This window comes from Mobula hypostoma, chromosome 28, assembly GCF_963921235.1.
Source record: "Mobula hypostoma chromosome 28, sMobHyp1.1, whole genome shotgun sequence".
NCBI lineage: Eukaryota > Metazoa > Chordata > Chondrichthyes > Myliobatiformes > Myliobatidae > Mobula > Mobula hypostoma.
The window spans coordinates 18,964,922-18,992,808 of NC_086124.1; the positions used below are offsets into that span (position 1 = coordinate 18,964,922).

General features: G+C 50.4%; 1 protein-coding gene across 2 annotated transcripts in view; it reads right to left on the reverse strand.

Moving 5' to 3' along the window:
• Positions 1–20,980, reverse strand: part of LOC134339143 (uncharacterized) — a 51,696-nt gene extending 30,716 nt beyond the window's left edge. For both annotated transcript variants that reach the window (XM_063035507.1, XM_063035505.1), the window contains exon 1: positions 20,783–20,980. In XM_063035507.1, coding sequence (XP_062891577.1) covers positions 20,783–20,822 — 40 coding nt within the window. In that variant the 5' untranslated portion in view covers positions 20,823–20,980. The remainder of the gene's footprint in view (positions 1–20,782) is intronic.
• Positions 20,981–27,887: the final 6,907 nt, after the last annotated feature.

Here is a 27,887-nt window from a genome sequence, read left to right on the forward strand (position 1 = left end):
AAAAAGATGAAAAGACTTCTCCGGTGACACTTCAAATGTGTTGCAGCATGGAGTTCAGAAGCCTAATGGCCTGAGGGAAGACACTGCTTCCCATCCTGACCATCCTTGTCTTTATGGATCGGAGTCTTCTGCCTGATGGTAGAAAGTCATAGAGGATGCTGGATGGATGGGTGGGATCCATGATAATACTACGGGCCCTGTGCATGCAGCGCTTCTTTTAAATGTCCCCGGTCGATGGTAGGGAGACCCCGATGATCTTCTACACCGTTCTCACAGTCCTTTGTAGGTACTTCCAATCTGATACTCTGCTGCTCCCATACCAGATGGAAAAGCAGCTTGTCAGAACATTCTCAATGGTGCTTCTGTAAAATTCAGTTAAGATGAGTTGGGGGCAGTGAGCCTCACTTATCTCAATCTCCTCAGGAAGTGGAGGTACTGCTGTGCCTTCTTATTCAGGGAGGTGATATTGAGGGACAAGGTGAGGTCATCCATGATGTGAACTCCCAGGAACTTGGTGCCTTTAACTCTCTCTACGGAAGAACTCAGCAGGTCAGGCAGTGTCTGTGAGGGGAATAAGCAGTCAACATTTCAAGCTGAGATCCTTCACCAGAACCCAAAACGTTGACTGCTTATACCCCTCCACTGATGCCCCAAAGTTGATGACGTACATCAGTGATAATAATCTCAATTCTGATTCCGAAGCAGCCTCAAATCTCCGGGGATAGCCTTTGACCTCGGCTGTTTTTGATTTAAACAAAGTGAACTAGTAATCTATTAATTTTTGAGAGCTGCGATCTTCCTTCAGGGTGAAGTGTGAGGTCCTGCAGTGCCCACTGGTACTGACAGATTCATCTCAGCACTTGGAGTTCAAAGTTTAAAGTAAATTTATTATCAAAGTATGTAAATGTCACCATACACAGCCCTGAAATTCATTTTCTTGTGGGCATTCACCTTGGTAGGTTGATTGGTCATTGTAACTTGTCCCATCATTAGACTAGGGTTAAATCAGAGGTTGCTGGGCAATGAAGCTCCCAAGGGCCAGAAGGATCTACTCTGCACTGTGTCTCAATAAAATAAAGATAAAGAAACATAATAGAATTATTGCAAAACTACATGGTGGGAGGGGGGAGTAGTCGGTGCTGGCACGGGTGGGGGTGGATGGGGGAGGTCAATGCTTTCTGCTGCTGATCCTGCGAAGGGAGGGACTCCAGGGCTTCAATGTTCAATAGGGCTCCCTCGGTCAATGTCAATGAAGAGGAAATTTTAGATTGTGTATTGGATACATACTCTGATACTAAATGTACTTAAAACAAGCAGCCAATGTGCAAAAGAAAACAAACTGTACAAATACCAAAAGAAAATAGTAATAATTGTAATAGATAAATAAGTAATAAATAATTTTGAAACCGGAAGTTGTAGATTCCTCAAAAGTGAGTCCGTAGGTTGTGGAATTCCACTCATTGTTGAGGTGGGTGATTATCCAAGCGGTTCAGGAAAGGTAATAATTGTCCCTACCCTGGTGGTGTGGGACCTGAGGCTCCGGTACCTGCTGCCCGATGGTGGTAGCGGGGAGACAGCTTGGCCTGGATGAAGGGGGTCCTTGATGATGGATGCTGAAGGGAAGGGCTGAGTCCTTCCTGCAAAATGAGAGGGTGGAGCGCATGCGACAGGGAAATGGATTCTCTTCCCCCCCCCTCCCCCCCGTCACCTCCCACCCCTTGTAATGCCCAGCTCAAAGGTGCTGCCGGGCAGTGCGCAGTGGTGCCCCCTCAGGCCGGTAAAGATATCACCGGGGCTGCGACTGTCAGAAGTCAGGCAGCTCCCATTCTCGTCCTATGGACTGGCTGAGTTTCAGCAGATCCGATCGCACATCTGCCGCAGGAGGGGTGGTGAGGAGGGAGCACTGTGCTGTTGCTCCACAGTCTGGAAAGTGAAATCTAATTATCATTGTGAAGACTGTTCATCACATTGCCATGTGTATCCTGTGTTCTCGCCTGCTCTGAACCACCGAGTTATTTCCGTATCCAGCACACACAGTATAATGACAAAGCAGGGTAGGATTTTAACAATGAACCATCGGGATCGGGAGTGAGTTACAGAACAGAGAGACCTAGCAGTACAGGTACACAGTTCCCTAAAAGTGGCGTCACAGGTAGCCAGAGTAGTGAAGATGGAACTTGGTGTGATAATTTTCATCGCTCAGGTCTCTGAGGACAGGGTTTGGGCTGTTGCTTTGCAGTTGTGCAAGGTTGTGAGGCCACAGTTGGAGTACTGTGCGCAGTTTTGGTCTCCCTGCTGTTGCAGACCTCCTCCAAGCCAGAGGAGGTTTACCAGCATGTTTCTGAGATTCAAGGCACTGAGTTATGGAGAGAATTTGAGTAGGTGGGACCTTTTCCCTCGGAGTGTAGGAGAATGAGGGGTGACCTTAGAGATACAAAGTCATAAGGGGCATAGAGAGGATGAAGGCACATAGTCTATTTCCCAGGGCTGGGGAATCTAGAATCAAAGGGCACATGTTTAGGGTGAGAAGGTAGAGATTTTTTAATAAGACCATAAATCATAGGAGCATAATTATGCCATTCAGACAATTGAGTCTGCTCGGCCTTTTAAGGTCTGATTTATTTTCCTTCTCAGCACCACTCTCCTGTTTTTTACCCATAACCTTTGAATTCCTTACTAATCAAGAACCTATCAACTCTGCTTTAAATTTCCATGGAGAGGATGTTTCCTGTGGTGGGAGAGTCTATGACCAGGGGGCACATCCTCAGAATAGAGGACTGTCCCTTTAGAACAGAGATGAGGAGGAATTTCTTTAGCCAGAGGGTGGTGAATCTGTTAAATTCATTGCCATACACAGATGTGGAGGCAAGGCATTGGGTGTATTTGAAGCAGAGGTTTAAATATACCCAATGATGGTAATATTGGTTAGCACAGTCCAGTTGGTTGGATCAGACTGTGCAGCGGAAGGCTATGACTTGCAAAGAGGCACATTTCCATGTGCCGTAGAAAAGGGGCCATTAAGCCCATCATGTTTTGTGCTAGCTCACACAGGAATCCAGTTTACCCCTACTAACTTTCCCTCTTTTTCCCTCTTGAACCTCTTCTACCCTCCACCATAACTGTTTAAACTGCACTGCACTTTCTCTGTAACCATAACACTTTACCCTGAAATTTCTTGCATACTTCCTCAATGCACTGATGTGGTGAATGGTTGCGTGGGTAACATACGAAGCAATGTCTCTCACTGCACCTCCCCCACTCTCTCTGTCCCCCTCTCTCTTCACTTTCTCTGCCCAACCACCACCATCTCTCTCCGTCTCCTAAAACACTTTCCTCTCTCCCCTCTTTCTTGTCTGTCTTTCCCCTGTCTTTGCATTTTTCTTTCTGACCCACCCACACTTGCATTTCTCCTTCTGACCCACCTCAGCACCATCTCTCTCCCTCTCCCAAACTCTTTCTCCCTTCCCCTTTCCAGAATGTCTTTCTTGACTGTCTTCCCCACCCTGGCAGCATCTTTTGCTCCCTCTCCCACCACTTTCTCCCCCACCACCACCTCACTCCTTATCCCAAACTCTCCTCTTTCTCTTTCCCCTCCTAGAACCTCTCTTATCTCTCTCTCTCGCCCCCCCCACCATCTCTCTGAGAATCTCTCTCCTCTGTCTCATTCTCTCAGCCTCATTTATTTATTTGTTTGTTTGTTTGTTTGTTTACTTAGCAATAGGCCTTTCTGGCCCTTCCAGCCATGCTGCCCAGCAACCCCTGGCAACCCCCAATTTAACCCTTGCCTAATCATGGGTCAGTTTACAATGACCAATTAACCTACTGACCAGTACAACTTTGGACTGTGAAAGGAAACCAGAGCATCAGGAGTAAAGTGAAACCTATGCATCCCACAGGGAATCTCCTTACAGGGAACACTGAGATTAAACTCTGAACTCTGACATCCCAAGATGTAATAGTGTCGCGCTAACCACTACACTATCCTGGCGCCCTCTCTCTCTCTGAGAATTCTCCTCCAGTCTGTCTCGCTGTCTTCCCCATCCCCTCCTCACTGTCCTAGAATCTCTATATCTCTCTCTCTCTCCTGTCTGCCCCAATCTCCCCCTCTCTTGTCCTTGACAATTATAATTTACCAATTTACTCTCATTGCTTTCTCAGTAACTCTGTCAGCCCCTCATTTACACCAATTGTAGTGCCGCAGGGTGGGGAAGCAGGCCATTTGGGTCACCGAGTCTTTGCCGACCATCGGGATCCCTTCTACACCAAACCCCACCCAACTACCCACAACACCGCCATTTCCCAGATTCTTGTCCCTCACCCGCACACTCTTGGAGGTGACTCAATGTAGCCAATGAACCAAGCAATTGCTCTCTCTGTCTCTCTCCCACTCTCTCGCTGGTGAGAGAGAGTCTGCTGATTCTCAAGTCGGTGGAACTCGAAATGAGCAACGCTGAAGACATTGAAACAGCGAGCTGTTGGCCTCCCCCTCTCGTTGTTGCAGGAGTGATATCTCTCTCTCTTTCTCTTCCTCATTAGTGAGCGGGAGGGCCTGCTGAGATGTCAAAGTGTTGAGATATCGAAGTGTTGAGATAAACAGCAGTTTTCGGTGGTCTATAGATCATGGTCTCTGTGGGCTTGCTATTTGCTTGGTGGGTGGTGGGGAGCTGATGCTTTTGCAGAAGCAAGGGGGTAGGGGAAGTGGGAGGGTTGACGCTTTGCTGCTGCCTGTGCATGGGAAGTGGGGTTTTGGGGTTTTAACATTTTTCTGTCATTTGTTCTTTGTTTTTTTTCTCTCTGTTTCGTGGACGTCTGCGATGAGTGAGGATTTCTGGTTGTATACTGTGAACATTGTCTGGCATTAAATTGAACCAACCTGGTGGAGGAGAAATTGGTGTGGTCACAGGCCGCATATGCAAGCCCCACACACACACACACACACACACACACACACACACACACACACACGCGCACACGCGCACGCACGCACAGCAGCAGCAGCAGCAGCGAGTCACGCAGAGGCTGAAACCACAGGAAGACATGTTATACCAGGTTCTAAAAATGGGAGAGTAAGAAAGAGAGGTATGGGGGAAAGAGGGAGGGGAAGATAAAGAGGAAGGGAGACAGAGAGAGAGAGAAGGGGAGTAGGGGGGACACAGATGTGAGAGAGGGGAGAGAGGGAGGGTGGAAACAGAGGGAGAGATATAGAAAAGGAGAGGGAGGAGGAACTGGGGCAGACAAACAAGAGGGAGATTCTGGGGGGAAGAGAGAGAGAATTGGGGAAAGTGGAGAAGGATGGGTGAGGGATAATGGAAGAGAGGGAGGTTGGGAGAGTGGAGGAGAGGGAAAAGGGGAGTCAGTGAGAGTGGAGAGGCAGGGAGGGAAGAGAAGGAGAGAGATTCTGCGAGAGGGACTGTGAGAGAGAGGATGAGGCAGGGAGACGGACCAATGGGGTGCGTGAGGGAGAACAGGGAAGAAAGGAGGAGAGGCACGGGACGAGCAGCAGGAAGGTGCAGGGCGGGCGAAAGCAGGACAGGAGCTGGGTTTTGACGGGCCACCACCAGTCTTATTTTCATCTCAATAATCAGTTGTCACTTCCTGGCATTATGGGCCGTTGTCAGGATGCCCCAGGGATGGAAAATGTGACAAAGGCTGAGCTCTCCCTCCCCCACAAGTTCACACCCGCCCCCCCCCACCTCTACTGTCCACCGATTCGGAGGGTCCGACACAGTCCCAGACAGCAGAGAACATCTCCCCACTGCACCAACACACACACATACACACAGATGTGTGTATGTGCATATATATTTTTTTAACTTATTTTATTTTACTGAGATACAGCGCAGAATAGGCCCTTTGAGCCGCGCAGCCCAGCAATTCCCCGATTTTATCGTAGCCTAATTACGGGACAATTTACAATGACCAATTAACCTGCCAATCAGTATGTCTTTGGACTGTGGGAGGTAACTGGAGCCACACACACACACACATATACAAACACACAGTCACACACACGTATATACAAATATAGACACATACTGCAACTCACACACATAAGCACATACAGTGACATGCAAAAGTTTGGGCACCCCTGGTCAAAATTTCTGTTACTGTGAATAGTTAAGTGAGTAGAAGATGAACTGATCTCCAAAAGTCATAAAGTTAAAGATGAAGCATTCTTTTCAACTTTTTAAGCAAGATTAGTGTATTATTTTTGTATTGTACAATTTTAGAGTGAAAAAAAGGAAAGGACGATCATGCAAAAGTTTGGGCACCCCAAGAAATTTGAGCTCTCAGGTAACTTTTACCAAGGTCTCAAACTTTACTTAGCTTGTTAGGGCGATGGCTTGTTCACAATCATCATTAGGAAAGGCCAAGTGATGCAAATTTCAAAGCTTTATAAATACCCTGACTCCTCAAACCTTGTCCCAACAATAAGCAGCCATAGACTCCTCTAAGCAGCTGCCTAGCACTCTGAAAATTAAAATAATTGATGCCCACAAAGCAGGAGAAGGCTATAAGAAGATAGCAAAGCGTTTTCAGGTAGCTGTTTCCTCAGTTCGTAATGTAATTAAGAAATGGCAGTTAACAGGAACGGTGGAGGTCAAGTTGAGGTCTGGAAGACCAAACTTTCAGAGAGAACTGCTCATAGGATTACTAGAAAGACAAATCAAAACGCCCGTTTGACTGCAAAAGACCTTCAGGAAGATTTAGCAACTCTGGAGTGGTGGTGCACTGTTCTACTATGCAGCCACACCTGGACAAGTATGACCTTCATGGAAGAGTCATCAGAAGAAAACCTTTCCTGCATCCTCACCACAAAATTCAGCATCAGAAGTTTGCAAAGGAACATCTAAACAAGCCTGATGCATTTTGGAAACAAGTCCTGTGGACTGATGAAGTTAAAATAGAACTTTTTGGCCACAATGAGCAAAGGTATGTTTGGAGAAAAAAGGGTGCAGAATTTAATGAAAAGAACACCTCTCCAACTGTTAAGCATGGGGGTGGATCGATCATGCTTTGGGCTTGTGTTGCAGCCAGTGGCACGGGGAACATTTCACTGGTAGAGGGAAGAATGAATTCAATTAAATACCAGCAAATTCTGGAAGCAAACATCACACCGTCTGTAAAAAAGCTGAAGATGAAAAGAGGATGGCTTCCACCACAGGATAATGATCCTAAACACACCTCAAAATCCACAATGGACTACCTCTTCAGCTCGTCGGATGATTGCATTTGTTACATTAATGGCTAGAAGATCTATTTTATTGAATTGGAAAGAGATTAATTCTCCGACTACATTTCAATGGTTTTCCCAAACTATATCTTGTTTAAATTTAGAAAAAAATCAGAAGTGTCACTTTTGATCTTTCGGTTAAATTTGAAGAGACTTGGAGGCCATTTATTCAACCCTTTCATATGATGTAGCTTGACCTTTTCCGAATCCTTTTTACTAACCTAAAATATATGGACAGAGGAGTGGAGTTAATGACATTAATGATTGTATCCGATGTAATATAATAGCCCAGCTTTTTTTAGTTTAGTTGTTGTTTTGTTTAGTTTTTTTTCTAGTTTGTTTTTTTTTTATTTTTTTCATTTTTCTTTTTATCATATTTAATTATATTAAGAGTTTGAGAGGCCTAGTATACCTGTATTATCTGTAGTTTATTCACATATGTTAATTACCAATAATGTAATCCCAATCTCTTTGTATTAGTATTGTTGCTATGTTTATGAATTTGAAAATTAATAAAAAGATTGAAAAAGAAAGAAAGAAAATCCACAATGGACTACCTCAAGAGGTGCAAGCTGAAGGTTTTGCCACGGCCTTCACAATTCCACAACCTAAACATCATCGAAAATCTGTGGCTAGACCTCAAAAGAGCAGGGCATGCAAGACAGCCCAAGAATCTCACAGAACTAGAAACCTTTTGCAAGGAAGAATGGGCGAAAATCCACCGAACAAGAATTGAATGATTTAGCTGGCTACAGAAAGTGTTTACAAGCTGTGATACTTGCCAAAGGGGGTGTTACTATGTACTGACCATGCAGGGTGCCCAAACTTTTGCTTTGGGCCCGTTTCCTTTTTTGTTATTTTGAAACTGTAAAAGATGGAAATAAAAAAGTAATCTTGCTTAAAATATTAAAGAAATGTGTCATCTTTAACTTTATGCCTTTTGGAAATCAGCTCATCTTTTACTCGCTTAGCTACTCACAGTAACAGAAATTTTGACCGGGGTGCCCAGACTTCTGCATGCCACTATATTATGTATTATCACACATACTTTGCATACTTTTGTGGACTGAGGGCTCTCTGTGGGACTATTAATTGAAGTACACTCAAGCAGATGTTTGGCACACAAGCAAGTTTTCTACCCATACATCCCTGTAAGAGGGGATTCACCCTTTCACCCTTGCACTCTCCATTCACTCCCACTTACTTTTACTCTCTCTCTCTCTCTCTCTCTCTCTCTCTCACACACACACACACACACACACACACACACACACACACGCACACGAAGTCTGACAGTCTGATGCCTGTAAGAGGAGATTCATTCATATTCATTCATTCTCATTCTCTCTCTCTCTCTTACACAGGCAGCCTGTTCCCTGCAAGACGGGATCAACCCCCTCACTCTCCATTCTCTCTTTCTCTCTCTCTCTCTCTCACACACACACACACACACACACACACACACACACATACTTTTCTCCTTGGAGCGACAGAGGATAAGATGTATAAGATGATGAGAGGCATTGATTGTGTGAATAGCCAGAGGCTTTTTCCCCAGAGCTGAAATGGCTAACACGAGAGGGCACAGTTTTAAGGTGCTCGGAAGCAGGTACAGAGGAGATGTCAGGGGTAAGTTTTTTATGCAGAGAGTGGTGCGTGCGTGGAATGGGCTACCGGCGACGGCGGTGGAATCAGATACGATAGGGTCTTTTAAGAGAATCCTGGACAGGTACATGGAGCTTCGAAAAATAGAGGACTATGGGTAACCCGAGATAATTTCTAAAGTACATGTTCGGCACAGCATTGTGGGCCGAAGGGCCTTTATTGTGCTGTAGGTTTTCTATGTTTCACACACACACACACATACACAGGGGGCGGGAAGCAAAACTGAACAAGCACACAGACAGGAGGGAGGGGTGTGGTGAGGGGGGGCTGGGGTGAGCTGGGGAGGGGAGAGGAAGATGGTGGAGAGAGCAATAGAGGTACAGAAATATGGAGGGAGCAAGGCAGAGACAGGTGAGGGATGGGGAGACAGTGGGGAGGGGGTATTTGGAGATAACTGGATGGAGTGAAAGGCAGAGAGAGACAATGACAAAGATAGAGAAACAGACGGAGAGTCACAAAGAGAGTGACAGAGAGTGAGAATGATAAAGAGAGAGGCAGAAAGAAAGTGACAGAGAGAAAGAGACAGAGACACACACAGACTGAGAGAGAGCAAGTGAGAGAGAGAGAGGGAGAGAGAGATAGAGTGAGAGTGTGAGAGAGAGAGAGAGAGAGAGAGAGAGAGATACCTTCAAGGAGCAATGCCTCATCATTATGGACCCCCATCACCCAGAGCTTGTCCTCTTCTCATTGCTACCATCAGGAAGGATGCACAGAAGCCTGAAGACACACACTCAATGATTCAGGAACAGCTTCTTCCCCTCTGCCATCATATTTCTGATTGGACATTGAACTCATGTACACTAACGCACTATTTTTGCTACCTCCTTGTACTAATTTAATTATTATCTATATTTCTTATTGTAATTTATAATATTTTATTGTTATGTATTGTAACGTATTGCTACATAAAACCACAAAAAACATATGCTGGCAATATTAAACCGGATTCTGATTTGGATAAAGAGCGGGTAAACTTAGGAACAAAAGGGTGAGGAAAGGAGAGGGGGAAGGATTAGCAATACAGGAGAGAGGGGTGCAATAGAGGGAGAGCAGGGAGGGGGTGGGGAAAGGGAAAGAGATGGCAGAAGTGGGGGAGGAGAGACGTTGAAGAGTAGCGGGAATAGTTAGGGGAGGGAAGGAGAGCTGGAGTGAGAATGGAAAAGTGGAGGGAGGGGAGGTAAAGGGAAGAACCGAGGTTTAAGGGTGGGAGAGAGCTGTGAGGGGTGGTCAGAGTAGGTGTTGTGGCTAGGAGAAGGGGTGGAGAAAGGGAGGGGAGGGGTTGAAGGGCTGATGGGAGAGAAGTAGAGACTGGTGGGTTGGAGAGAGAGTGGAGGGGTGGACAGAGGAGGGGGTGAGGGAGGTTGTGAAGGGCATAAGGTAGAGTGAGCAGGGAGGAGATTTGGAACAGGGAGGAGTGCAAGGGGGAAGGGAGGGTGGAGGGAGTAGGATAGAGGGAGAGGGAGGAGAGTCATAGACTGGAGGGGTGGTGGGAGGAACGGGACTTGGAACTGAGAGAGGAGGGCTTGAGAAAGAATGGAGGATGGGCAGTGGACAGGTTGAGGGTGGGAGGAGAGATGGGGGGAATGGGGAAGGAGGGAAGGACAAGGGCTGGTGGGAGTGAAGAGACTGGAAACAGGAGGGGTGAATGGAGGAGGAAGCTGCAGGTGAGAAGAGGAGAGGAGGTGAATGTGAAGGGAGAGAGTGGAACAGCAAATGTGGGGGGTAGGGGGTGGAGAGAGATCAGAGGAGGAGGAGAAGTCCAGAGAAATGAGGAAGAAAGAGTTCAGTGAGGTGGAGGGAGGTATTGGGGGGATATAGTGAAAGTTTGGAGTGACAGTGGAGGAGGGGAGGAGGGAGGAAGGGGTGGATGGAGCGAATTAGAAGGTGTGGTGGGAGGAGGGTTGGATTTTGGAGCAATGAGAGTGTGAGTGATGGGGTACAGGAGCAGGAGGAGGGAGAGAAGGACGGGGAGAGGGTGGAGGCGCGGGATCAGGGAGGAGTGAAGAGACAGGAGGGGTGGGGGAGACAGAATGGCAGTGGGGAAACAGTGGAGGGGTGGGGAGAGGGAGGAGGTGGAGATGGAAGATAGTGGAGGAGGGATATAGGGAGGAGCGAGCTACAGGGGAGGGGAAGGAGGGAGATCAAGGGGGAGATGGGAGGAGCAGTAGGGGAGTGCTGGAGCAGGGAGGAAAGAGTAGGGATATGGTGGAGAGAGGGGAGGAGGGAGATGGCAGGGAGAGGAAGGAGGGAGAGGGGAGGAAGATGGAAAGGGAGGGGAGGAAGATAAAGGGGAGGAGCGGAGGGAGATGACAGGGAGAGGAGAGGAGGGAAAGGGGAGGTGGAGGGGAGAAGGATGGAAGGGGAGAGGGGAAGAGGGGGAGGGGAGGAAGATGAAGGGGAGGGGAGGAAGGAGATGGCAGGGAGAGGAGAGGAGGAAGAGGGGAGGGGGAGAGAGGAGGGGGAGGGGAGGAAGATGAAGGGCAGGGGAGGAGAGAGATGGAGGTGAAGGGGAGGAAGGAGATGGTGGGGAGAGGGGAGGAAGATGAAGGGTGAGAGGGGAGGTGGAGGGGGAGAGGGAAGGGGGAAGAAGGGATGGGGAGAGGGGAGGAGATCAGTGGGGGGTAGGGGAGGAGGGAAATGGAATGAGGAGGGCATTGGAGGGGAGAGAGCTTTGCCAGCATATCAGCTGTGCTCCCGGTGTACTATCTATCTGACCGCTCTCACCATGGTAAAGGTGCCAGAAGGTGCTTATCGCTCTCCTCCCATCTCCCACCTCCACGGTGTCAAGATGTCGTCCCAACTCTTCCTCCCTTGTCTGTCTCAAGGGGAGAGAGAGAGACAGAGAGGGTGAACTTGTTGGATAGGGGAGAGGGAGAGAGGGGGCATTGAATAGGGAAGGGGAGAGAGGGCGAGGGAGAGAAATGCATGCCCAGAGAGCGGTGACAAGGACAAAAGCAAGAGATCACACGAGGGGAAGATGGGGGGAAAGAGAGGAAGAAATGGGGATGGATAGAGAGGGAGTGACGGATTTAGAGGCAGATATGAGAGCGAGAGGAGAACGGAGAGATGGAGAGGGAGAAAAGGAGAAGGGGAAAGGAGGCAGATGGGAGAGAGGGGATAGATGGGAAGACAGAAGGGGTGTGATAGAGAGAGAGAGAGCATGTAAGGGGGTGAGAGGGTCAGGGTGAGAGTGACAAACAGAGAAAGACAAAAACAGAGCCAAAAGTGACTTGGAGTGTGGGGGTGGGAGAGAGAAGGAAAGAGGGGGAGAGACAGTGAGAGAAGAGAGACAGGTCGTAGGAACAGAGAGAGAGGGTTCAAGTGATAGAGAGAATGAGAGGGGCAGACAGATAAAAAGCAACAAAGAGAGGGATAGCAAAAGAGAGAGGGTTATGATGGGAGAGAGGAAGGGAATAGTGTCAGGAGAGAGTGGGGAGCTGAAGACATAGGGAGGGGGAGGAGGGGTTGGCTACACTCTGGGCTGCTACTGACCCAGGACACTGAGGCTGATCACCACAGGATCACGTTGTGATACTTCTTTTCTTCTCCTTCCCCCTGCGGTGGGTGTCTAGGGTGGCAGTTGAGGCAAATACAACGGGGAGTTTGTTCTAACCCTTTGAGAGACATGTGAATGCACAGAGAATTCATTTGAAATGGACATGGTATTAAAGGGAGTAGTGAAACTAGGTACCATTGATTAAAATAGTATAGTACCGTGAGCTGTGCTGTACGGTCCAGTGTTCTCTGATAGGGAGGGAGGTAGAGGGAGATAGAGTGGTAGGGAGAGAAGTAATAGAGGGAGGGGGTAAAGGGAAGCAAGGATTTACCGTTGAGGCTTCATAAGGCACTGGTGAGGCCTCACGGAGTATTGTTAGGAATTTTGGGCCCCAATTTAAGAAAGAATGTGTTGACATTGGAAAGGATTCAAAAAAGAACACATGAGAACGTTTCCAAGTATGAAAGGCTTATTGTATGAGAAGCACTTGATGACTCTGGGCCAGTACTCACTGGAATGACGGGCATCTCATTGAAACCTATTGAATATTGAAAGGCCAGACAACGTGGATGTTTCCTTTGGTGGGGCAGTCTAGGACCAGAGGATACAGCCTCAGCGTGATGCCCATTTCAAACAGAGATTAAGAAGGATTCTTCTTGCCAGAAGGTGGTAAATCTGTGGAATTTGTTGTAACAGGCAACTGTGGAGGGCAAGCCACAGGGTGCTTTAAGGCAGACTTTGATAGGTTCTTGATTGGTCAAGGCGTGAAAGGTTACAGGGAGAAGGCGGAGAAATAGATCAGCCAGGATAAATTGGCAGAGCAGGTTCGATGGTCGGAAAGGCTTAATTTTGCTCCTAAGTCTCATAGAAGAAGGTAAATGGAGATGGGTAGGAGGAAAGAGGTAAAGGGGAAGGTAGAGGGAGATACCATCAAGAACATCTTCAAGAGAGAGTGGGGGGAGAGAATGTAAGAGAGAGGGTGAAGACAGATAGTGGGGAAGAGAGATGGAGGGTAGGCTGAGAGGGAGAGGGATGGGGTGAGAGGCTGAGGCAGGAAGAAGGGGAAGGGTAAAGGGGGGAGACAGGGTTTGATAGATGGAAAGGTAGTGAGAAGGGGCGGGGGGCAGAGGGATGGGGAGAGAGCGGGACAGTGGGAGGGAGAGAGGGAGGGAAGGAAGGAAAGGGAGAGGGAGGGCGGAGAGAGGGAAGGGGAGAGAGGGAGTGGAGGAGAGAAAAAGGGAGTGAGGTGAGAGAGATGTGAAAGGGGGAGAGAGTGGGGTAAGGGATGTTTACAGACAAGGAGGGGAAGAGAGGGAGTGGGGAAAGAGGGAGGGAGGAGTGGAAGGAGGGAGAGAGGGTTGAGGGAGAAAGGGAAGGGGAGGGGGTTGGGAGTGAGTGAGCAGAGAGAGAGAGAGGAAGAGGAGAGAGTGGGAAGGGTAGAGAAGGAGGGTGAGAGAGGGGGAGGGTTGGGAGGGATACAGAGGGGAGGGAGAGGGGTGGCAATGGGAAAGGGGGAGAGGGGGACGGTGGAGCAGGGAGAATGTAGAATGGGAGCAGGGAGAGAGCAAGGGGGGAGAGATGGGGTAGAGGGGGAGGAGGGATCAGAGAGTGAGGGAGAGAGAGGGAGGTGGGAGCAAGAGGGAGGGAGAGGTGGAGAGAGTGAGGGAAAGGAAGAGGGAGGGGAGAGTGAGGACTGGGGAGAGAGGGGACAGATGGGGGTGAGGGAGAGAAAGTGAGGGGGGAGAGAGAGAGGGTGTAAGAGCACGAGCAAGGAGAGAGAGAAGGGGACAGAGAGGGAGGGGAAGTGGGAGAGGGGGAGGGTGGGATTGGCATTGATATAGCGAGGGGTAGTGAGAGGGGGAGAGAGTGAGGGAGGGAGGGAAAGGGAACAGAGAGAGGGGGATTGAGTGGGAGGGAAGAGAGAAGGGTGTGGTTGAGAGAGGGAGGGAGGAGAGAGTGAGAGGCATGCAGGGTAATGAAGGGTGAGGGAATGTGAAAGGCTGTGATAGGTCGAACTGAGAGAGTGAGGTGAGAGGAGAAGAGGGAGAGGTAGAAGATGGTGGGAGAGAGTGACAGGTGGGAAGAAAGGGAGACGCACAGAGAGAGGGAGGGGGAGGGAGGTAGAGAGTGAGAGAGGAAGGGGAGATGGGAAGAGGAAGAGAATGGGAGGGGAAGAGATAGGGGAGGGAAAGAGGGGGAGGGAGGGGAGCGAGGGTGGGATGAAGGAGGGTGAGGGGTGAGGGAGGGAAGGAGGGAAGGGAGAGAGAGGAAGGGGAAAGGGGTAGAAGGAGAAAGAGCGGTGAGAAAGGCAGTGAGGAGAAGAGAGAGAGGAAAGAGCGCAAGGGGAGAGGGGCAGGGGGAGTAGGAAGAGAGGACAAGGAGAGGGGTGAGGGTGAAGAGAGAGAGTATGGAGAGAATGGGGTGAGAGGGGACAGAGTGGGATGGGGAGCGATGGGTTCAGAGAGGGGTGGGTGGAAAAAGGGAGCGGAGAGAGCAAGGAGGCTATGGGGGTAAGAGAGAGTGAAGGGGCGAGAGATGGGGATGTGGGAATGATCGAGTGGGGAGAGATAAGGGGAGAAAGAATGAAGGGACAAGAGAGGGAGGGAGAGAAGGGGAGGTGGGAGCGAGTGAGGGAGGAAGCAGAGAGCGACTGGCACAGAGGGGGAGGTGCAAGAGAAGGAGAATGGAGAGGAAGGGAGAGTAGTTGATAGAGGGAGGGATAGTGAGAGGAGGGGGCAGAGGGCAGGGAGAGAGTGGGAGGGCTGCATGTGCAGGTAGAGAGAGGAAGGAAGATGGCTGAGAGAGAGAGAGAGGACTCAGAGCGAGGGAGATGGAGGGTGAGGGACAGTAAGGTAGGGTGTGAAAGGCAAGAGAGGGAAATAAGGAGAGAGGGGCAGAGAGGAGGCAAAGGGGTAAGAGTGGGAGGGGGAAAAGAGAGGTTGAAAGTAAGAGGGAGAGAGGAGGAGAGGAAGTTGGGAGAGAAAGAGGGGCAAAGAGGTGGAAATAGAGTGAGGGGGAAGTTGGAGAGAATGAGCAGGGAGAGATGAAGTGGGTAGAGGGCGGGGAGAGAGGAGGAGGGAGGGAAGGGGTGAGATAGCGATGGGAGAGTCGGAAATAGTGAGAAAAGGAGGAAATAGAGAGAATGGAGAGGGGGGGATAGAGAGGCAGAGGTGAGAGTGGGGGAGGGAGAGAGGGTGTAGAGACTGGGAGCGTACGAAGAAGGATGGTGGAGTGAGAGTGGTGGCAGAGAGGGAGGGTGGAGAGAAGGGAGAGGGAAAGAGGGATCGGGAGAGGAGCGAGCAGGGGAAAGAGGGAGGTGGTGCAATAGGAGTTTCAGAGAGAGAGGGGGAATGGGAGAGAGTGGGGGACATGGGAACAAGTGAGCAGGGAGAGAAGGGGCAGAGGAGAGAGGGAAGGGAGAGAAAGAGGGATGGGTATGGAGGCGAGGGAGAGATGGGGTAGGAGAGAGGTCGATGGAGGGAGAGGGGAGGGAGGAGAGAGAAGGAGTGGGGAGAGAAACCAAGAGGGATGGGAGAGTGAGAGAGTGGGAAGAGAGAGACAGAGACGGGAGAGAGGGAGGGGAAGAGGGAGACAGAGGGGTGAGACAGTGGAAAGAGTGTGCAGGGTAGAGGGAGAGGGTTTGAGGGGAGCTTACAGAGGGGAGTAGTAAGAGGTGGCTATTGACGGAGGGGTTAGAGGAAAGGATGAGTGTGGGAGGGGGAAACGGAGTGAGGGGGAGTGGGAGAGAGAGAGGTTGGGGAGCATTAAGGGGAGAAGGGGTTAGAGAGGGGAGAGAGTGAGGGACAGAGGAGAGAGGGAGGGAGAGAGTGGTGAAAGTGGGAAAGGGAGAGAGGGTGGAGTGACTGGGAGGAGGAGGATGGTAGAGTGAGAGAGGGAGGGGAGTTTGAGGGAGAGAGGGATGGTGAGAAAGGGGGAGTGAGAGAGTGGAGAGAGGAAGGGCGAGAGTGTGGAGCAGAGAGAGAGAAGGGGAGAGGGGTGGAGAGAGGGTGAGAGGGGGCAGAGAGATGAAAGGGAAAGAGAGAGGGAGAGGGAGAAAGAGAGGCGGGGAGGTAGAGGGAGGGATGTAGAGAGAGGAACAGATGGACCTGGGAGTGAGGGTGGGAGAGAGAGAGGTAGGTTGGGGAAAGAGGTAGGGTGGGGTGAGTGGGAGGGAGAGAGAGACAGTAGGGGAGAAAGAGGGAAGGGGTAAGAGGATGGGGAGAAAGAGGGAGCAGGAGAGGGGGAGGAGGTGAGAGAGGGAGGAGGGAGATAGGAAGGATATATCGAGGGATGGTGGGATGGATAGTGAGGGTGGAGAAGAGGAGGAGCTCAGAGAGATAGGGTGCAGAGAGAGGTGGGGGAGAGAGATGGGGAGGGGGAGGAGAGAGTGGGAGGAAAGAGAGATGGGGAGGGGAGAAGAAAGAGGGAGGGGAGAGAGGAAGGGGTAGACGAGAGGGGAGGGGGAAGGAGGAAATAGGGTGGAGTGAGAGATAAGATAGAGTGAGAAGAGGAGAGAGGTAGGGGTGGGGGTGGGTGAAGGGATGTATGAGGGAAGGGAGCATGATGGGGAGAGAGAGGGAAGATAGGGAGGTAGGAGGGGAGGGGAGGGTGGGGTGGGGAGAATGAGGGGTTGCGAGAGACGGAGAGAGGGGAGGGGGATAAATAAGGTGGAGAGACCAGGAGGGGGTGGCAGGTAGGAGAGAGAGGGAGCAAGAGAGGGATCCGGAAGGGAGAGGGGGAGGGAGAAGGAAAGAGAGATGGGTTGAGAGAGAGGAAGGGTAAGAGAGTGAGAGAGGGAAAGAGGAGGAGGGGAGGGTGAGGTAGAGGGTAGAGGGAGAGACAGTGAGGGTGGAGAGAAAGGGAGCAGTGAAGAGAAGGTGGCAGTGAAGAGAAGGTGGTCAGCGAGGGAGGGGATGAGAAGGAGGGGCAGAGAATGTGAGGGGAGGGAGTGGAAGTGAAGCGGGGGAGAGAGTGAGGAAGGGGAGAGGAGGGGAGGGGAAATAGGTATAGAAGGGGTGATAGAGGGAGGGAGAGTGTGGATGTTGGAAGGAGGAGAGAAGGAGATGGAGGGGAGAAAGGGAGGGGAGAGTGGGAGGGGGTGAGAGAGATGGGGAGAAAGAAAGAGCAGGAAAGTCAGGTGGGAAAAAAGGGAGTGGGAGAAGGGGAGGAAGTGAGAGGGTGGAGGGAGAGAGGTAAGGTGGAGAGATAGATGGAGAGAGAGAGTGAGGGGTACATGGGAGTGTGATGGAGGAAAGGGGAGGGGAGGAGAGAGGAAGGGGAGAGAGGGAAGGGGGGAGAGAGGAAGGGGAGAGAGGAAAGGGGAGAGAGGGGAAGGGGAGAGAGGGGAAGGGGAGAGAGAGGAAGGGGAGAGAGAGGAAGGGGAGAGAGAGGAAGGAGGAGAGGGGGAAGGGGAGAGAGCGGAGGGGGAGAGAGAGGAAGGGGAGAGGGAAGGGGAGAGAGGGAAGGGGAGAGAGAGGAAGGAGGAGAGAGGGGAAGGAGAGAGAGGAAGGGGAAAGAGAGGAAGGGGGAGAGGGAAGAGGAGAGAGGAAGGGGGAGAGGGAAGGGGAGAGAGGAAGGAGAGAGAGAGGAAGGGGGAGAGGGAAGGGAAGAGAGGGAAAGGGGAGAGAGGAAGGGGAGAGAGAGGAAGGGGAGAGAGAGGAAGGGGAGAGAGGGGAAGGAGAGAGAGAGGAAGGGGAGAGAGGAAGGAGAGAGGGGAAGGGGAGAGAGGGAAGGGGAGAGAGGGAAGGGGAGAGAGGGGAAGGGGAGAGAGGGAAGAGGAGCGAGAGGAAGGGGAGAGAGAGGAAGGGGAGAGAGAGGAAGGGGAGAGAGGGGAAGGGGAGAGAGAGAGAGGAAGGGGAGAGAGGGAAGGGGAGAGAGAGGAAGGAGAGACAGAGAGGAAGGAGAGAGAGGAAGGAGAGAGAGAGAAGGGGAGAGAAGGAAGGGGAGAGAGGGAAAGGGGAGAGAAGGAAAGGGGAGAGAAGGAAAGGGGAGAGAGGGAAGGGGAGAGAGGGAAGGGGAGAGAGGGAAGGGGAGAGGGAAGGAGAGAAAGAGAGGTGGGAAGAGAGCGGGAACGGGAGAGACAGAGGAGGGAGATGACGGGATATGGAGAGAGGGACAGATGGATGGAGAGCGAGGGTGAAGAGAGAGGGACGGGAGAGAGGTAGGGTGGAGTGAAGGGGAGCAAGTGAGAGAGGGAGGGGAAAAGTGGGGTGAGAGTGAGGGAGGAGGACTGTGATGGGGAGGAGAGAGAGGGAGTGTGAGGTGGGGTGTGGTGCTGGGAGAGGTTATGAGAGAGAGTGAGAAAGCAGGAGGGGGAAGGGAGGTGGAAAAAGATGGAGGTTAGAGAGAGGGTGGAGAGAGAGGGAGGGGAGAGTGTGGGATGGGGAGACAGAAGAGGAGTGAGGGTGTAGACAGCGGGAGAGAGGGGAGAGAGGTGGAGGGTCCAGAGAGAGGGAAGGGGCAAGAGAGGGGTGTGAGAGAGAGAGGGGGAAGGGGAAGGAGAGGGATGGGTTGGGAGAGGGAGGGGAAGAGAGAATGGGAGAGGTAGAGAGGAGGAGGGGAGAGACAGTAAGGGTGGAGAGAAATGGAGTGGGGAGAAGGAAGGAGGGCTGGGAGAGAGGGTGGGGATGGAGAGGGGAAGGTAGGCAAAGGGACTGGGGAGATGAGGGAGAGTGAAATGTGGGGAGAGAGTGTGGGAGGGAGAGAGGAGAGAGAGAGGGGGAGAGATAGAGAAGGAGAGAGATGGGATGAGAGAGAGAAGGAGGGTGGAGACAGGGAGGGTGGATAGAAGGAGGGGGAGAGTGGGTGGACCGAGAGGGATGGGGGAAAGAGGGGATGGGAGGGAGATGAGGGAAGGGGAGGAGGGGAGGGGAGGGAGAGGAGGGAGGGGGAGAAAGAGGAGAGAGGTTGTGAGGAGAGCAGGGGTGAGGTGAGGGGTAGAGTGGGGAAGAGGAGAGTGTGAGAGAGGTGGGAGAGAGTGGGAGGGAGGGGTAAAAGAGAGGGAGGGGGATAGAGAGGAAGAGGTAAGTATGGGAAAGGGAGAAAGAGAAGAGGAGAGAGGGAGGGAGGGGTAGAGAGACATGGGTTGGGAGAGAGGGAGGGGAAGAGAGTGGGAGGGTGAGGAAGAGGAGGGGAGAGAGGTGGAGGGAGAGAGAGAAGGGGTGGAAAGAGGGTGGGAGGGAGAAGTAGGGGAAGAGATGGAGATGGATGGTGTGAGAGAGAGGGTGTGTGTGGGAATGGGAGAGAGGGAGGGGAGGAGTGGACAGAATATGAGAGGGAGGGAGATTGGGAGAGAGAGAAAGGGAATGGGGAGAGACAGAAAGGGAATGGGGAGAGAAATGGACTGAGATAGATGGAGGGGGAGAGAGATGGAGTGTGAGACAGGTGTATAGAGAGAGGGAATTAGAGAGAGGGATGGTGGGTGGGAGGGAGGGGAGAGATGGAGAGAGGGGGAGGGTAGAGAGGGAAGGGGAGAGGGAGGTCGGAAAGTGGGAATAGAGTGGGGGGGAGAGAGTGGGAGATCAAGAGGGAGGGGAGAGGGGAAGAGAGAGGGAGGGGAGAGTGGGGGAGAGGGAGGAGGAGAGAGAGGGGTGGGGGCTGTACAACTGGTGAAATACAGTGAGGGACGCCATAAAATGGAGAGGGGTAGAGAGGGTATATCCACGACAGTGTGTGACTGAGAAATTGTGGGAAAGAGAGAGGAGGAGGGCGAGAGGTGATAGGAAAGGTGAGGTGAGAGACTGCTGTAGAGTGACATTATTGGCAGAGATGAGAGTGACAGGGATAGTGAGAGGGTGACACGAAACGACTAAGGGAGAAAGAGCTTCTTGCGAAGGATATGGGAATGAATGAGAGGGATTCACCAAGTGAGTGGGATGATTAATGGTGCCAATAAGGAAGAGAGAGAGCGTGGTGAGGCGGAGGAATGGAGGCAGATATACGGAGAGCAGAAATTAAAATTCAGGAAAATTCTCTCTCCCTCTCTCCTCACCCTCCCCCCTTTAACTCAGGGTCTCGCTCCTCCATCTCCATCTCTCCTTCCTCTTGTCTCTGCCCTTCCATCTCTCCGTCTCCTCTCCCTTCTTGCCTACCCTCCCTCCATCTGCTCCCCCCCCCTTTCCTTTACCACTATTCTCTCTCCCTTCTCCCCCTCCCTCCCTCTCCTCTCCACTCTCCCCCTGTTCCTCTCCACCCGCTTCCCATTCCCATTTCCAGTGATGGTTGGACGTTCTGGCTCCCCTCCCCTTAAGGATTCCCGGCCATAAAGGGAGGAAGCTGCGATGTCAGTGGGAAGCCTGTCGCAGTCGGATTCCCTGCAGACACCGGCAAGCTAACGCCTTTGCTGCGGCACGAACCGGACCCCAGGGGGCAGTGCCGCCTTCCCTTACCCGGATTCCCAGTGACCGGCGGAGATTTCCTCCTCTCCATCCGCCTGCTATTCCCTGGGATTCCAAGACCCGCCGTGGCCGAAGTGGGAGAGCTGGGATCTCCTCAGAGGCTGGAGCGGAACCCGGGTACCAACTTCTAGAGGGTCTGTTCGCAACTTGCGCCGTCTTCACTGTAACTGACCCCTGCTCCTGGTCTTACTCGCCTTTCGCAAATTACGCCGTTTCACTTTCACTTTCACGATCCACCCCCTTCATCCTCCATCCCCAATCCACACCTCCCTCTCACCATAGAAAAACTACGGCACAATACAGTTTGCTCTTGTTCTCTCTCCTTCCACTCCCACTCTCTCCCCCTTCCCTCTGTGTCTCTAACCTCTCCCACTTTCCTTCTCTCTCTCCCTCTGGACCCCTTCCCTCTAAATCTGTAACTTCACACTGCCCCTCTCTAGACCTTCCCACTCTCCCTCCAAGCCCTTCTTTCTGTCACTCTAGAATACTTCCCTCTCCCTGCCTTAGAAACATAGAAAACCTACAGCACAATACAGGCCCTTCAGCCCACAAAGTTGTGCCGAACATGTCCCTACCTTAGAAATAGGCTTACCCATAGCCCTCCATTTTTCTAAGCTCCATGTACCTATCCAAAAGTCTCTTAAAAGACCCTATCGTATCCACCTCCACCACCGTTGCCGGCAGCCCATTCCACGCACTCCCACTCTCTGCGTACAAAACTTACCCCTGGCATCTCCTCTGTACCTACTCCCCAGCACCTTCAACCTGTGTCCTCTTGTGGCAACCATTTCAGCCCTGGGAAAAGGCCTCTGACTATCCACAGGATCAATGACTCTCATCATCTTATACACCTCTGTCAGGTCACCTCTCATCCTCCGTCGCTCCAAGGAGAAAAGGCCGAGTTCACTCAACCTGTTTTCATAAGCCATGCTCCCCAGTCCAGGTAACATCCTTGTAAAGCTCCTCTGCACCCTTTCTATGGTTTCCACATCCTTCCTGTAGTGAGGCGACCAGAACTGAGCACAGTACTCCATGGGGTCTGACCAGGATCCTATATAGCTGCAACATTACCTCTCGGCTCCTAAATTCAATTCCACGATTAATCCACACTATATGCCTTCTTACCCACAGAGTCAACCTGCGCAGTTGTTTTGAGCATCCTATGGACTCGGACCTCTGATCCTCCACACTGCCAAGAGTCTTACCATTAATACTACATTCTGCCATCATATTTGACCTACCAAAATGAACCACTTCACACTTGTTGAACTCCATCTGCCACTTCTCAGCCCAGTTTTGCACCCTATCAATGTCCCACTGTAACCTCTGACAGTCCTCCACACTATCCACAACACCTCCAACCTTTGTGACATTAGCAAACTAACTAACCCATCCCTCCACTTCCTCATCCAGGTCATTTATAAAAATCATGAAGAGTAAGGGTCCCAGAACAGATCCCTGAGGTGCACCACTGGTCACCGACCTCCATGCAGAATATGACCCATCTACAACCACTGTTTGCATTCCGTGGGCAAGCCAGTTCTGGATCCAAGGGGACAAAGCAATGTCCCCTTGGATCCCACGCTTCCTTACTTTCTCAATAAGCCTGGCATGGGGTACCTTATCAAATGCCTTGCTGAAATCCATATACACACTACATCTACTGCTCTTCCTTCATCAATGTGTTTAGTCACATCCTCAAAAAATTCAGTCAGGCTCATAAGGCACAACCTGCCCTTGACAAAGCCATGCTGACTATTCCTAATCATATTATACCTCTCCAAATGTTCATAAATCCTGCCTCTCAGAATCTTCTCCATCAACTTACCAACCACTGAAGTAAGACTCACTGGTCTATAATTTCCTGGGCTATCTCTACTCCCTTGCTTGAATAAAGGAACAACATCCACAACCTTCCAATCCTCCGGAACCTCTCCCGTCCCCACTGATGATTCAAAGATCATCATCAGAAGCTCAGCAATCTCCTCCCTCACCTCCCACAGTAGCCTGGGGTACATCTCATCCTGTCCTGGCGACTTATCCAACTTTATGCTTTCCAAAAGCTCCAGCACATCCTCTTTCTTAACATCTACATGCTCAAGCTTTTCAGTCCACTGCAGGTCATCACTACAATCACCAAGATCCTTTTCCATAGTGAATACTGAAGTAAAGTATTCACTAAGTACCTCTGCTATTTCCTCCGGTTCCATACACACTTTCCCACTGTCACACTTGATTGGTCCTATTGTTTCACGTCTTATCCTTTTGCTCTTCACATACTTGTAGAATGCCTTGAGGTTTTCCTTAATCCTGCCTGCCAAGGCCTTCTCATGGCCCCTTCTGGCTCTCCTAATTTCCTTTTTAAGCTCCTTTCTGTTAGCCTTATAATCTTCTAGATCTCTAACATTACCTAGCTCTCTGAACCTTTTGTAAGCTTTTCTTTTCTTCTTGACTAGACTTATCACAGCCTTTGTACACCACGGTTCCTCTACCCTACCATAACTACCGTGTCTTTTTGGAACGTACCTATGCAGAGCTCCACACAAATATCCCCTGAACATTTGCCATATTTCTTTTATACTTTTCCCTGAGAACATCTGTTCCCAGTTGAAGCTTCCAATTTCCTGCCTGATAGCCTCATAATTCCCCTTACTCCAATTAAACACTTTTCTAACTTGTCTGTTCCTATCTCTCTCCAATGCTATTGTAAAGGAGATAGAATTTTGATCACTATCTTCAAAATGCTGTCCCACTGAGAGATCTGACACCTGACCAGGTTCATTTCCCAATACCAAATCAAGTACAGTCTCTTCTCTTGTAGGCTTACCTACATATTGTGTCAAGAAACCTTGCTGAACACACCCAACAAACTCCACCCCATCTAAACCCCTTGCTCTAGGGAGATGTCAATCAATATTTGGGAAATTAAAATCTCCCATCACGACAACTCTGTTATTATTACACCTTTCCAGGATCTGTTTCCCTATCTGCTCCTCGATATCCCTGTTAGTATTGCACAGCCTATAAAAAATGCCCAGTAAAGTTATTGACCCCTTCCTGTTCTTAACCCCCACCCACAGAGACTCCGTAGACAATCCCTCCATGGTGTCCACCTTTTCTGCAGCTGTGACACTAACTCTGATCAACAGTGCCATGGCCCCACCTTTTTTGCCTCCCTCCCTGTCCTTCTTCCAACCCTCTTTCTTTCTCCCTCTGTGTGAATCTTTCCTCCCTAATCTCCCCTCCCCTCCTCCTCCATCTCTCTCCTCCCTCTAATTCCCATTTCTTTCCCCTCCCCACCCCTTCCACTAGCCCACTCTTTCATACTCTCCCCACATTTCCTCTCTCCACATGCAGAACCCACCCCATCCCTCTCCCTACCACTAGCCCTATCTCCTCTCCTCCCCTCTCATTCCCCAACCATCTTCACCTCATCTCCTCCCATCTTACCCACCTTCTACACGTCCATCCTCTCCCACTTCTGATTTTCATCCCTCTTTTCCCCTCCCTTCTCCCCTTTCCCCCATTCTTCCCCTCTCTCTATCCCCTCACACCTCCCATTTCTGTGTTTCTTCAATGTGCTATTTAATCAGGTGCCAAAAACTTCAATCTTGATATTATCAGCTCCTCCCTCCTGCTGTTTCTTGCATTCCTCAACCATCCCACTTCTTTCCTCACAGCTACCTGGACTATTCCTCTTCCCACCCTGTCTCTTGCAAAAATGCCATCCCCTTCTCGCAATTCCTCCGTCTCCGCCGCATCTGCTCTCACGATGAGACTTTTCATTCCGGGGTTCCCCACCAGCCTCTGGGTCCAACATATAATTCTCCGTAACTTCCGCCACTTCCAATGGGATCCCACCACTAAGCACATCTTTCCTTCCCCTCACCCTTTCTGCTTTCCACAGGGATCGCTCCCTACGCAACTCTCTTGTCCATTCGTCCCCCCCCCATCCCTTCCCACCGATCTGCCTCCCGGCACTTATCCTTGTGAGCGGAACAAGTGCTACACATGCCCTTACACTTCCTCCCTCACTACCATTCAGGGCCCCAGACAGTCCTTCCAGGTGAGGCGACACTTCACCTGTGAGTCGGCTGGGGTGAAATACTGCGTCCGGTGCTCCCGATGCTGCCTTCTATATATTAGCGAGACCCGACGCAGGCCGGGAGACCATTTCGCTGAACACCTACGCTCTGTCCACTAGAGAAAGCAGCTTCTCCCAGTGGCCACACATTTTAATTCCACATCCCATTCCCATTCTGATACGTCTATCCACGGCCTCTTTTACTGTCAAGATGAAGCCACACTCAGGTTGGAGGAACAACACCTTATATTCCATGTGGGTAGCCTCCAACCTAATGGCATGAACATTGATTTCTCTAACTTCCATTAATGCCCCACCTCCCCTTTGTACCCCATCCCTTATTTATTTATTTGTTTGTTTGTTTATTTATTTATTATTTCCCCCTTTTTTCTCTCTCTTTTCTCCCTCTGTCCCTCTCACTATAATGGGCTCCCCTCCCCGTTTCTTTCTCACTAGACCTCCTGTCCCATGATCCTCTCCCTTCTCCAGCCTTGTATTCCGTTTGCCAATCACCTGTCCAGCTCTTGGCTCCATCCCTCCCCCTCCTGTCTTCTCCTATCATTTCGGATCTCCCCCTCCCCCTTCCACTTTCAAATCTCTTACGATCTCTTCTTTCAGTTAGCCCTGATGAAGGGTCTCGGCCCGAAACGTCAACTGTACCTCTTCCTGTAGATGCTGCCTGGCCTGCTGCATTCCATCAGCAATTTTTGTGTGTGTTATTTGATTTATTTATTGAGATACAGGTGTGGAATAGGCCCTTCCAGCCCTTCAAGACACACTGCCCAGCAATCCCCCAGTTTAATCTGCACCTATCACGAGACAATTTACAATGGTCAATTAATCTATTAACCAGTACATCTTTGGACTGTGGGAGGAAACAGGAGCACCTGGAGAAAACCCAAGCGGTCACGAGCAGAACGTACAAATTCCTTACAGGCAGCTGTGTCTTCCTGTTCTCTCTTCATCCCTTTGCTTTCTCCACATCTTTTGAAAAGTTTACTTTTGATAAATCACTTTATTTTTCTGTCTCCTTTTGAATAACTTAAGATCCACCTCTGGTGTTTCAAATTCAAGGTACGTTTATTATCAGAGATTATACAACCTTGAGATTTGTTTCTTTACAGGCAACCACAAAACAAGAAACCATAAAAGGACCCTTTAAAGATGAATGACCAACAAGCATCCAATGCACGGTGCTGGGCGGGTGGGGGACACAAATTGTGCAAAGAATAAAAGCAATCAACAGCATTCAGAATGAAAGGGAGTCCATAGACAGGTAGCCCGGAGCAGGCCCACAGCCTCAGCCTCAGCTCATCACACAGCAGGGCAAAACATCGCGGAGCTCACAGCCACGAAGCCTGGAGCAGAGCAAACATCACACACCGTGGAGGCACTCCAGGAAAAAGTAGTGTAACACTCACTGCCTTATTACCAATTCCTGTCTTTTCTGGTTTCCCTTCAATAGTCTGGGAAAACATCAAATTTCCTTTCTTTCCTTTTCCCAGCATGGACCTGAAAGCTTAGTTGGATTATTTTCTCCAAATCTTGTGGATTTCTCAATATATTAATGCATGCTGAGATCTTCTTGGTTCCAGAGGTATCTCTCCCAATTCCACCCGCAGTGCTGTCACTGCTGTCGTCCTTATTGGCCTACTGATTAACCTTAACTTTGAATTATATACAGTTTCTTGAGTGTACTGTGTGATAGTCATCATCATCATCATTACGTGCCATAGTCATAATTTATTGATCCCGGGAGGGATTGGTTTTCGTTACAGTTGCACCATCAATAATAAATAGTAATAGAACCATAAATAGTTAAATAGTAATATGTCAATTATGCCAGTAAATTATGAAATAAGTCCAGGACCGGCCTATTGGCTCAGGGTGTCTGACCCTCCAAGGGAGGAGTTGTAAAGTTTGATGGCCACAGGCAGGAATGACTTCCTATGACGCTCTGTGCCGCATCTCGGTGGAATGAGTCTCTGGTTGAATGTACTCCTGTGCCCAACCAGTACATTATATAGTGGATGGGAGACATTGACCAAGATGGCATGCAACTTAGACGGCATCCTCTTTTCAGACACCACCGTAAGAGAGTCCAGTTCCATCCCCACAACATCACTGGCCTTACGAATGAGTTTGTTGATTCTGTTGGTGTCTGCTACCTTCAGCCTGCTGCCCCAGCACACAACAGCAAACATGATAGCACTGGCCACCACAGACTCGTAGAACATCCTCAGCATCGTCCAGCAGATGTTAAAGGACCTCAGTCTCCTCAGGAAATAGAGACGGCTCTGACCCTTCTTGTAGACAGCCTCAGTGTTCTTTGACCAGTCCAGTTTATTGTCAATTCGTATCCCCAGGTATTTGTAATCCTCCCCATGTCCACACTGATCCCCTGGATGGAAACAGGGGTCACCGGTACCTTAGGTCTCCTCAGGTCTACCACCAGCTCCTTAGTCTTTTTCACATTAATCTGCAGATAATTCTGCTCACACCATGTGACAAAGTTTCCTACCGTAGCCCTGTACTCTGCCTCATCTCCCTTGCTGATGCATCCAACTATGGCCATGTTGTATAACGTGGGCGATCATGGACTTTCCATGACTATGATTGTTCTTGGCAAATTTTTCCACAGAAGTGATTTGCCATTGCCTTCCTTGGGGCAGTGAATTCACAAGACAGATGACCCCAGCCATTATCAATACTCTTCAGAGATTGTCTGCCTGGCGTCATGGGTCGCAGAACCAGGAGTTGTGATATGCACCAGTTGCTCATTCGACCATCCACCACCTGCTTCCACGGCTTCAAATGACTGATCTGAGTGGGGGTAGGGGGCGGTCTAAGCAGGTGCTACATCTTGCCCAAGGGTGACCCGCAGGCTAGTGGAGAGAAGAAGCACCTTACACCTCCTTTGGTAGAGATCTCCACCCCACCACTCATATAGAGCATAGAACAGTACAGCACAGCACAGGGACAGTCCCTTCTGTGCACAATATTGTGCCAAAC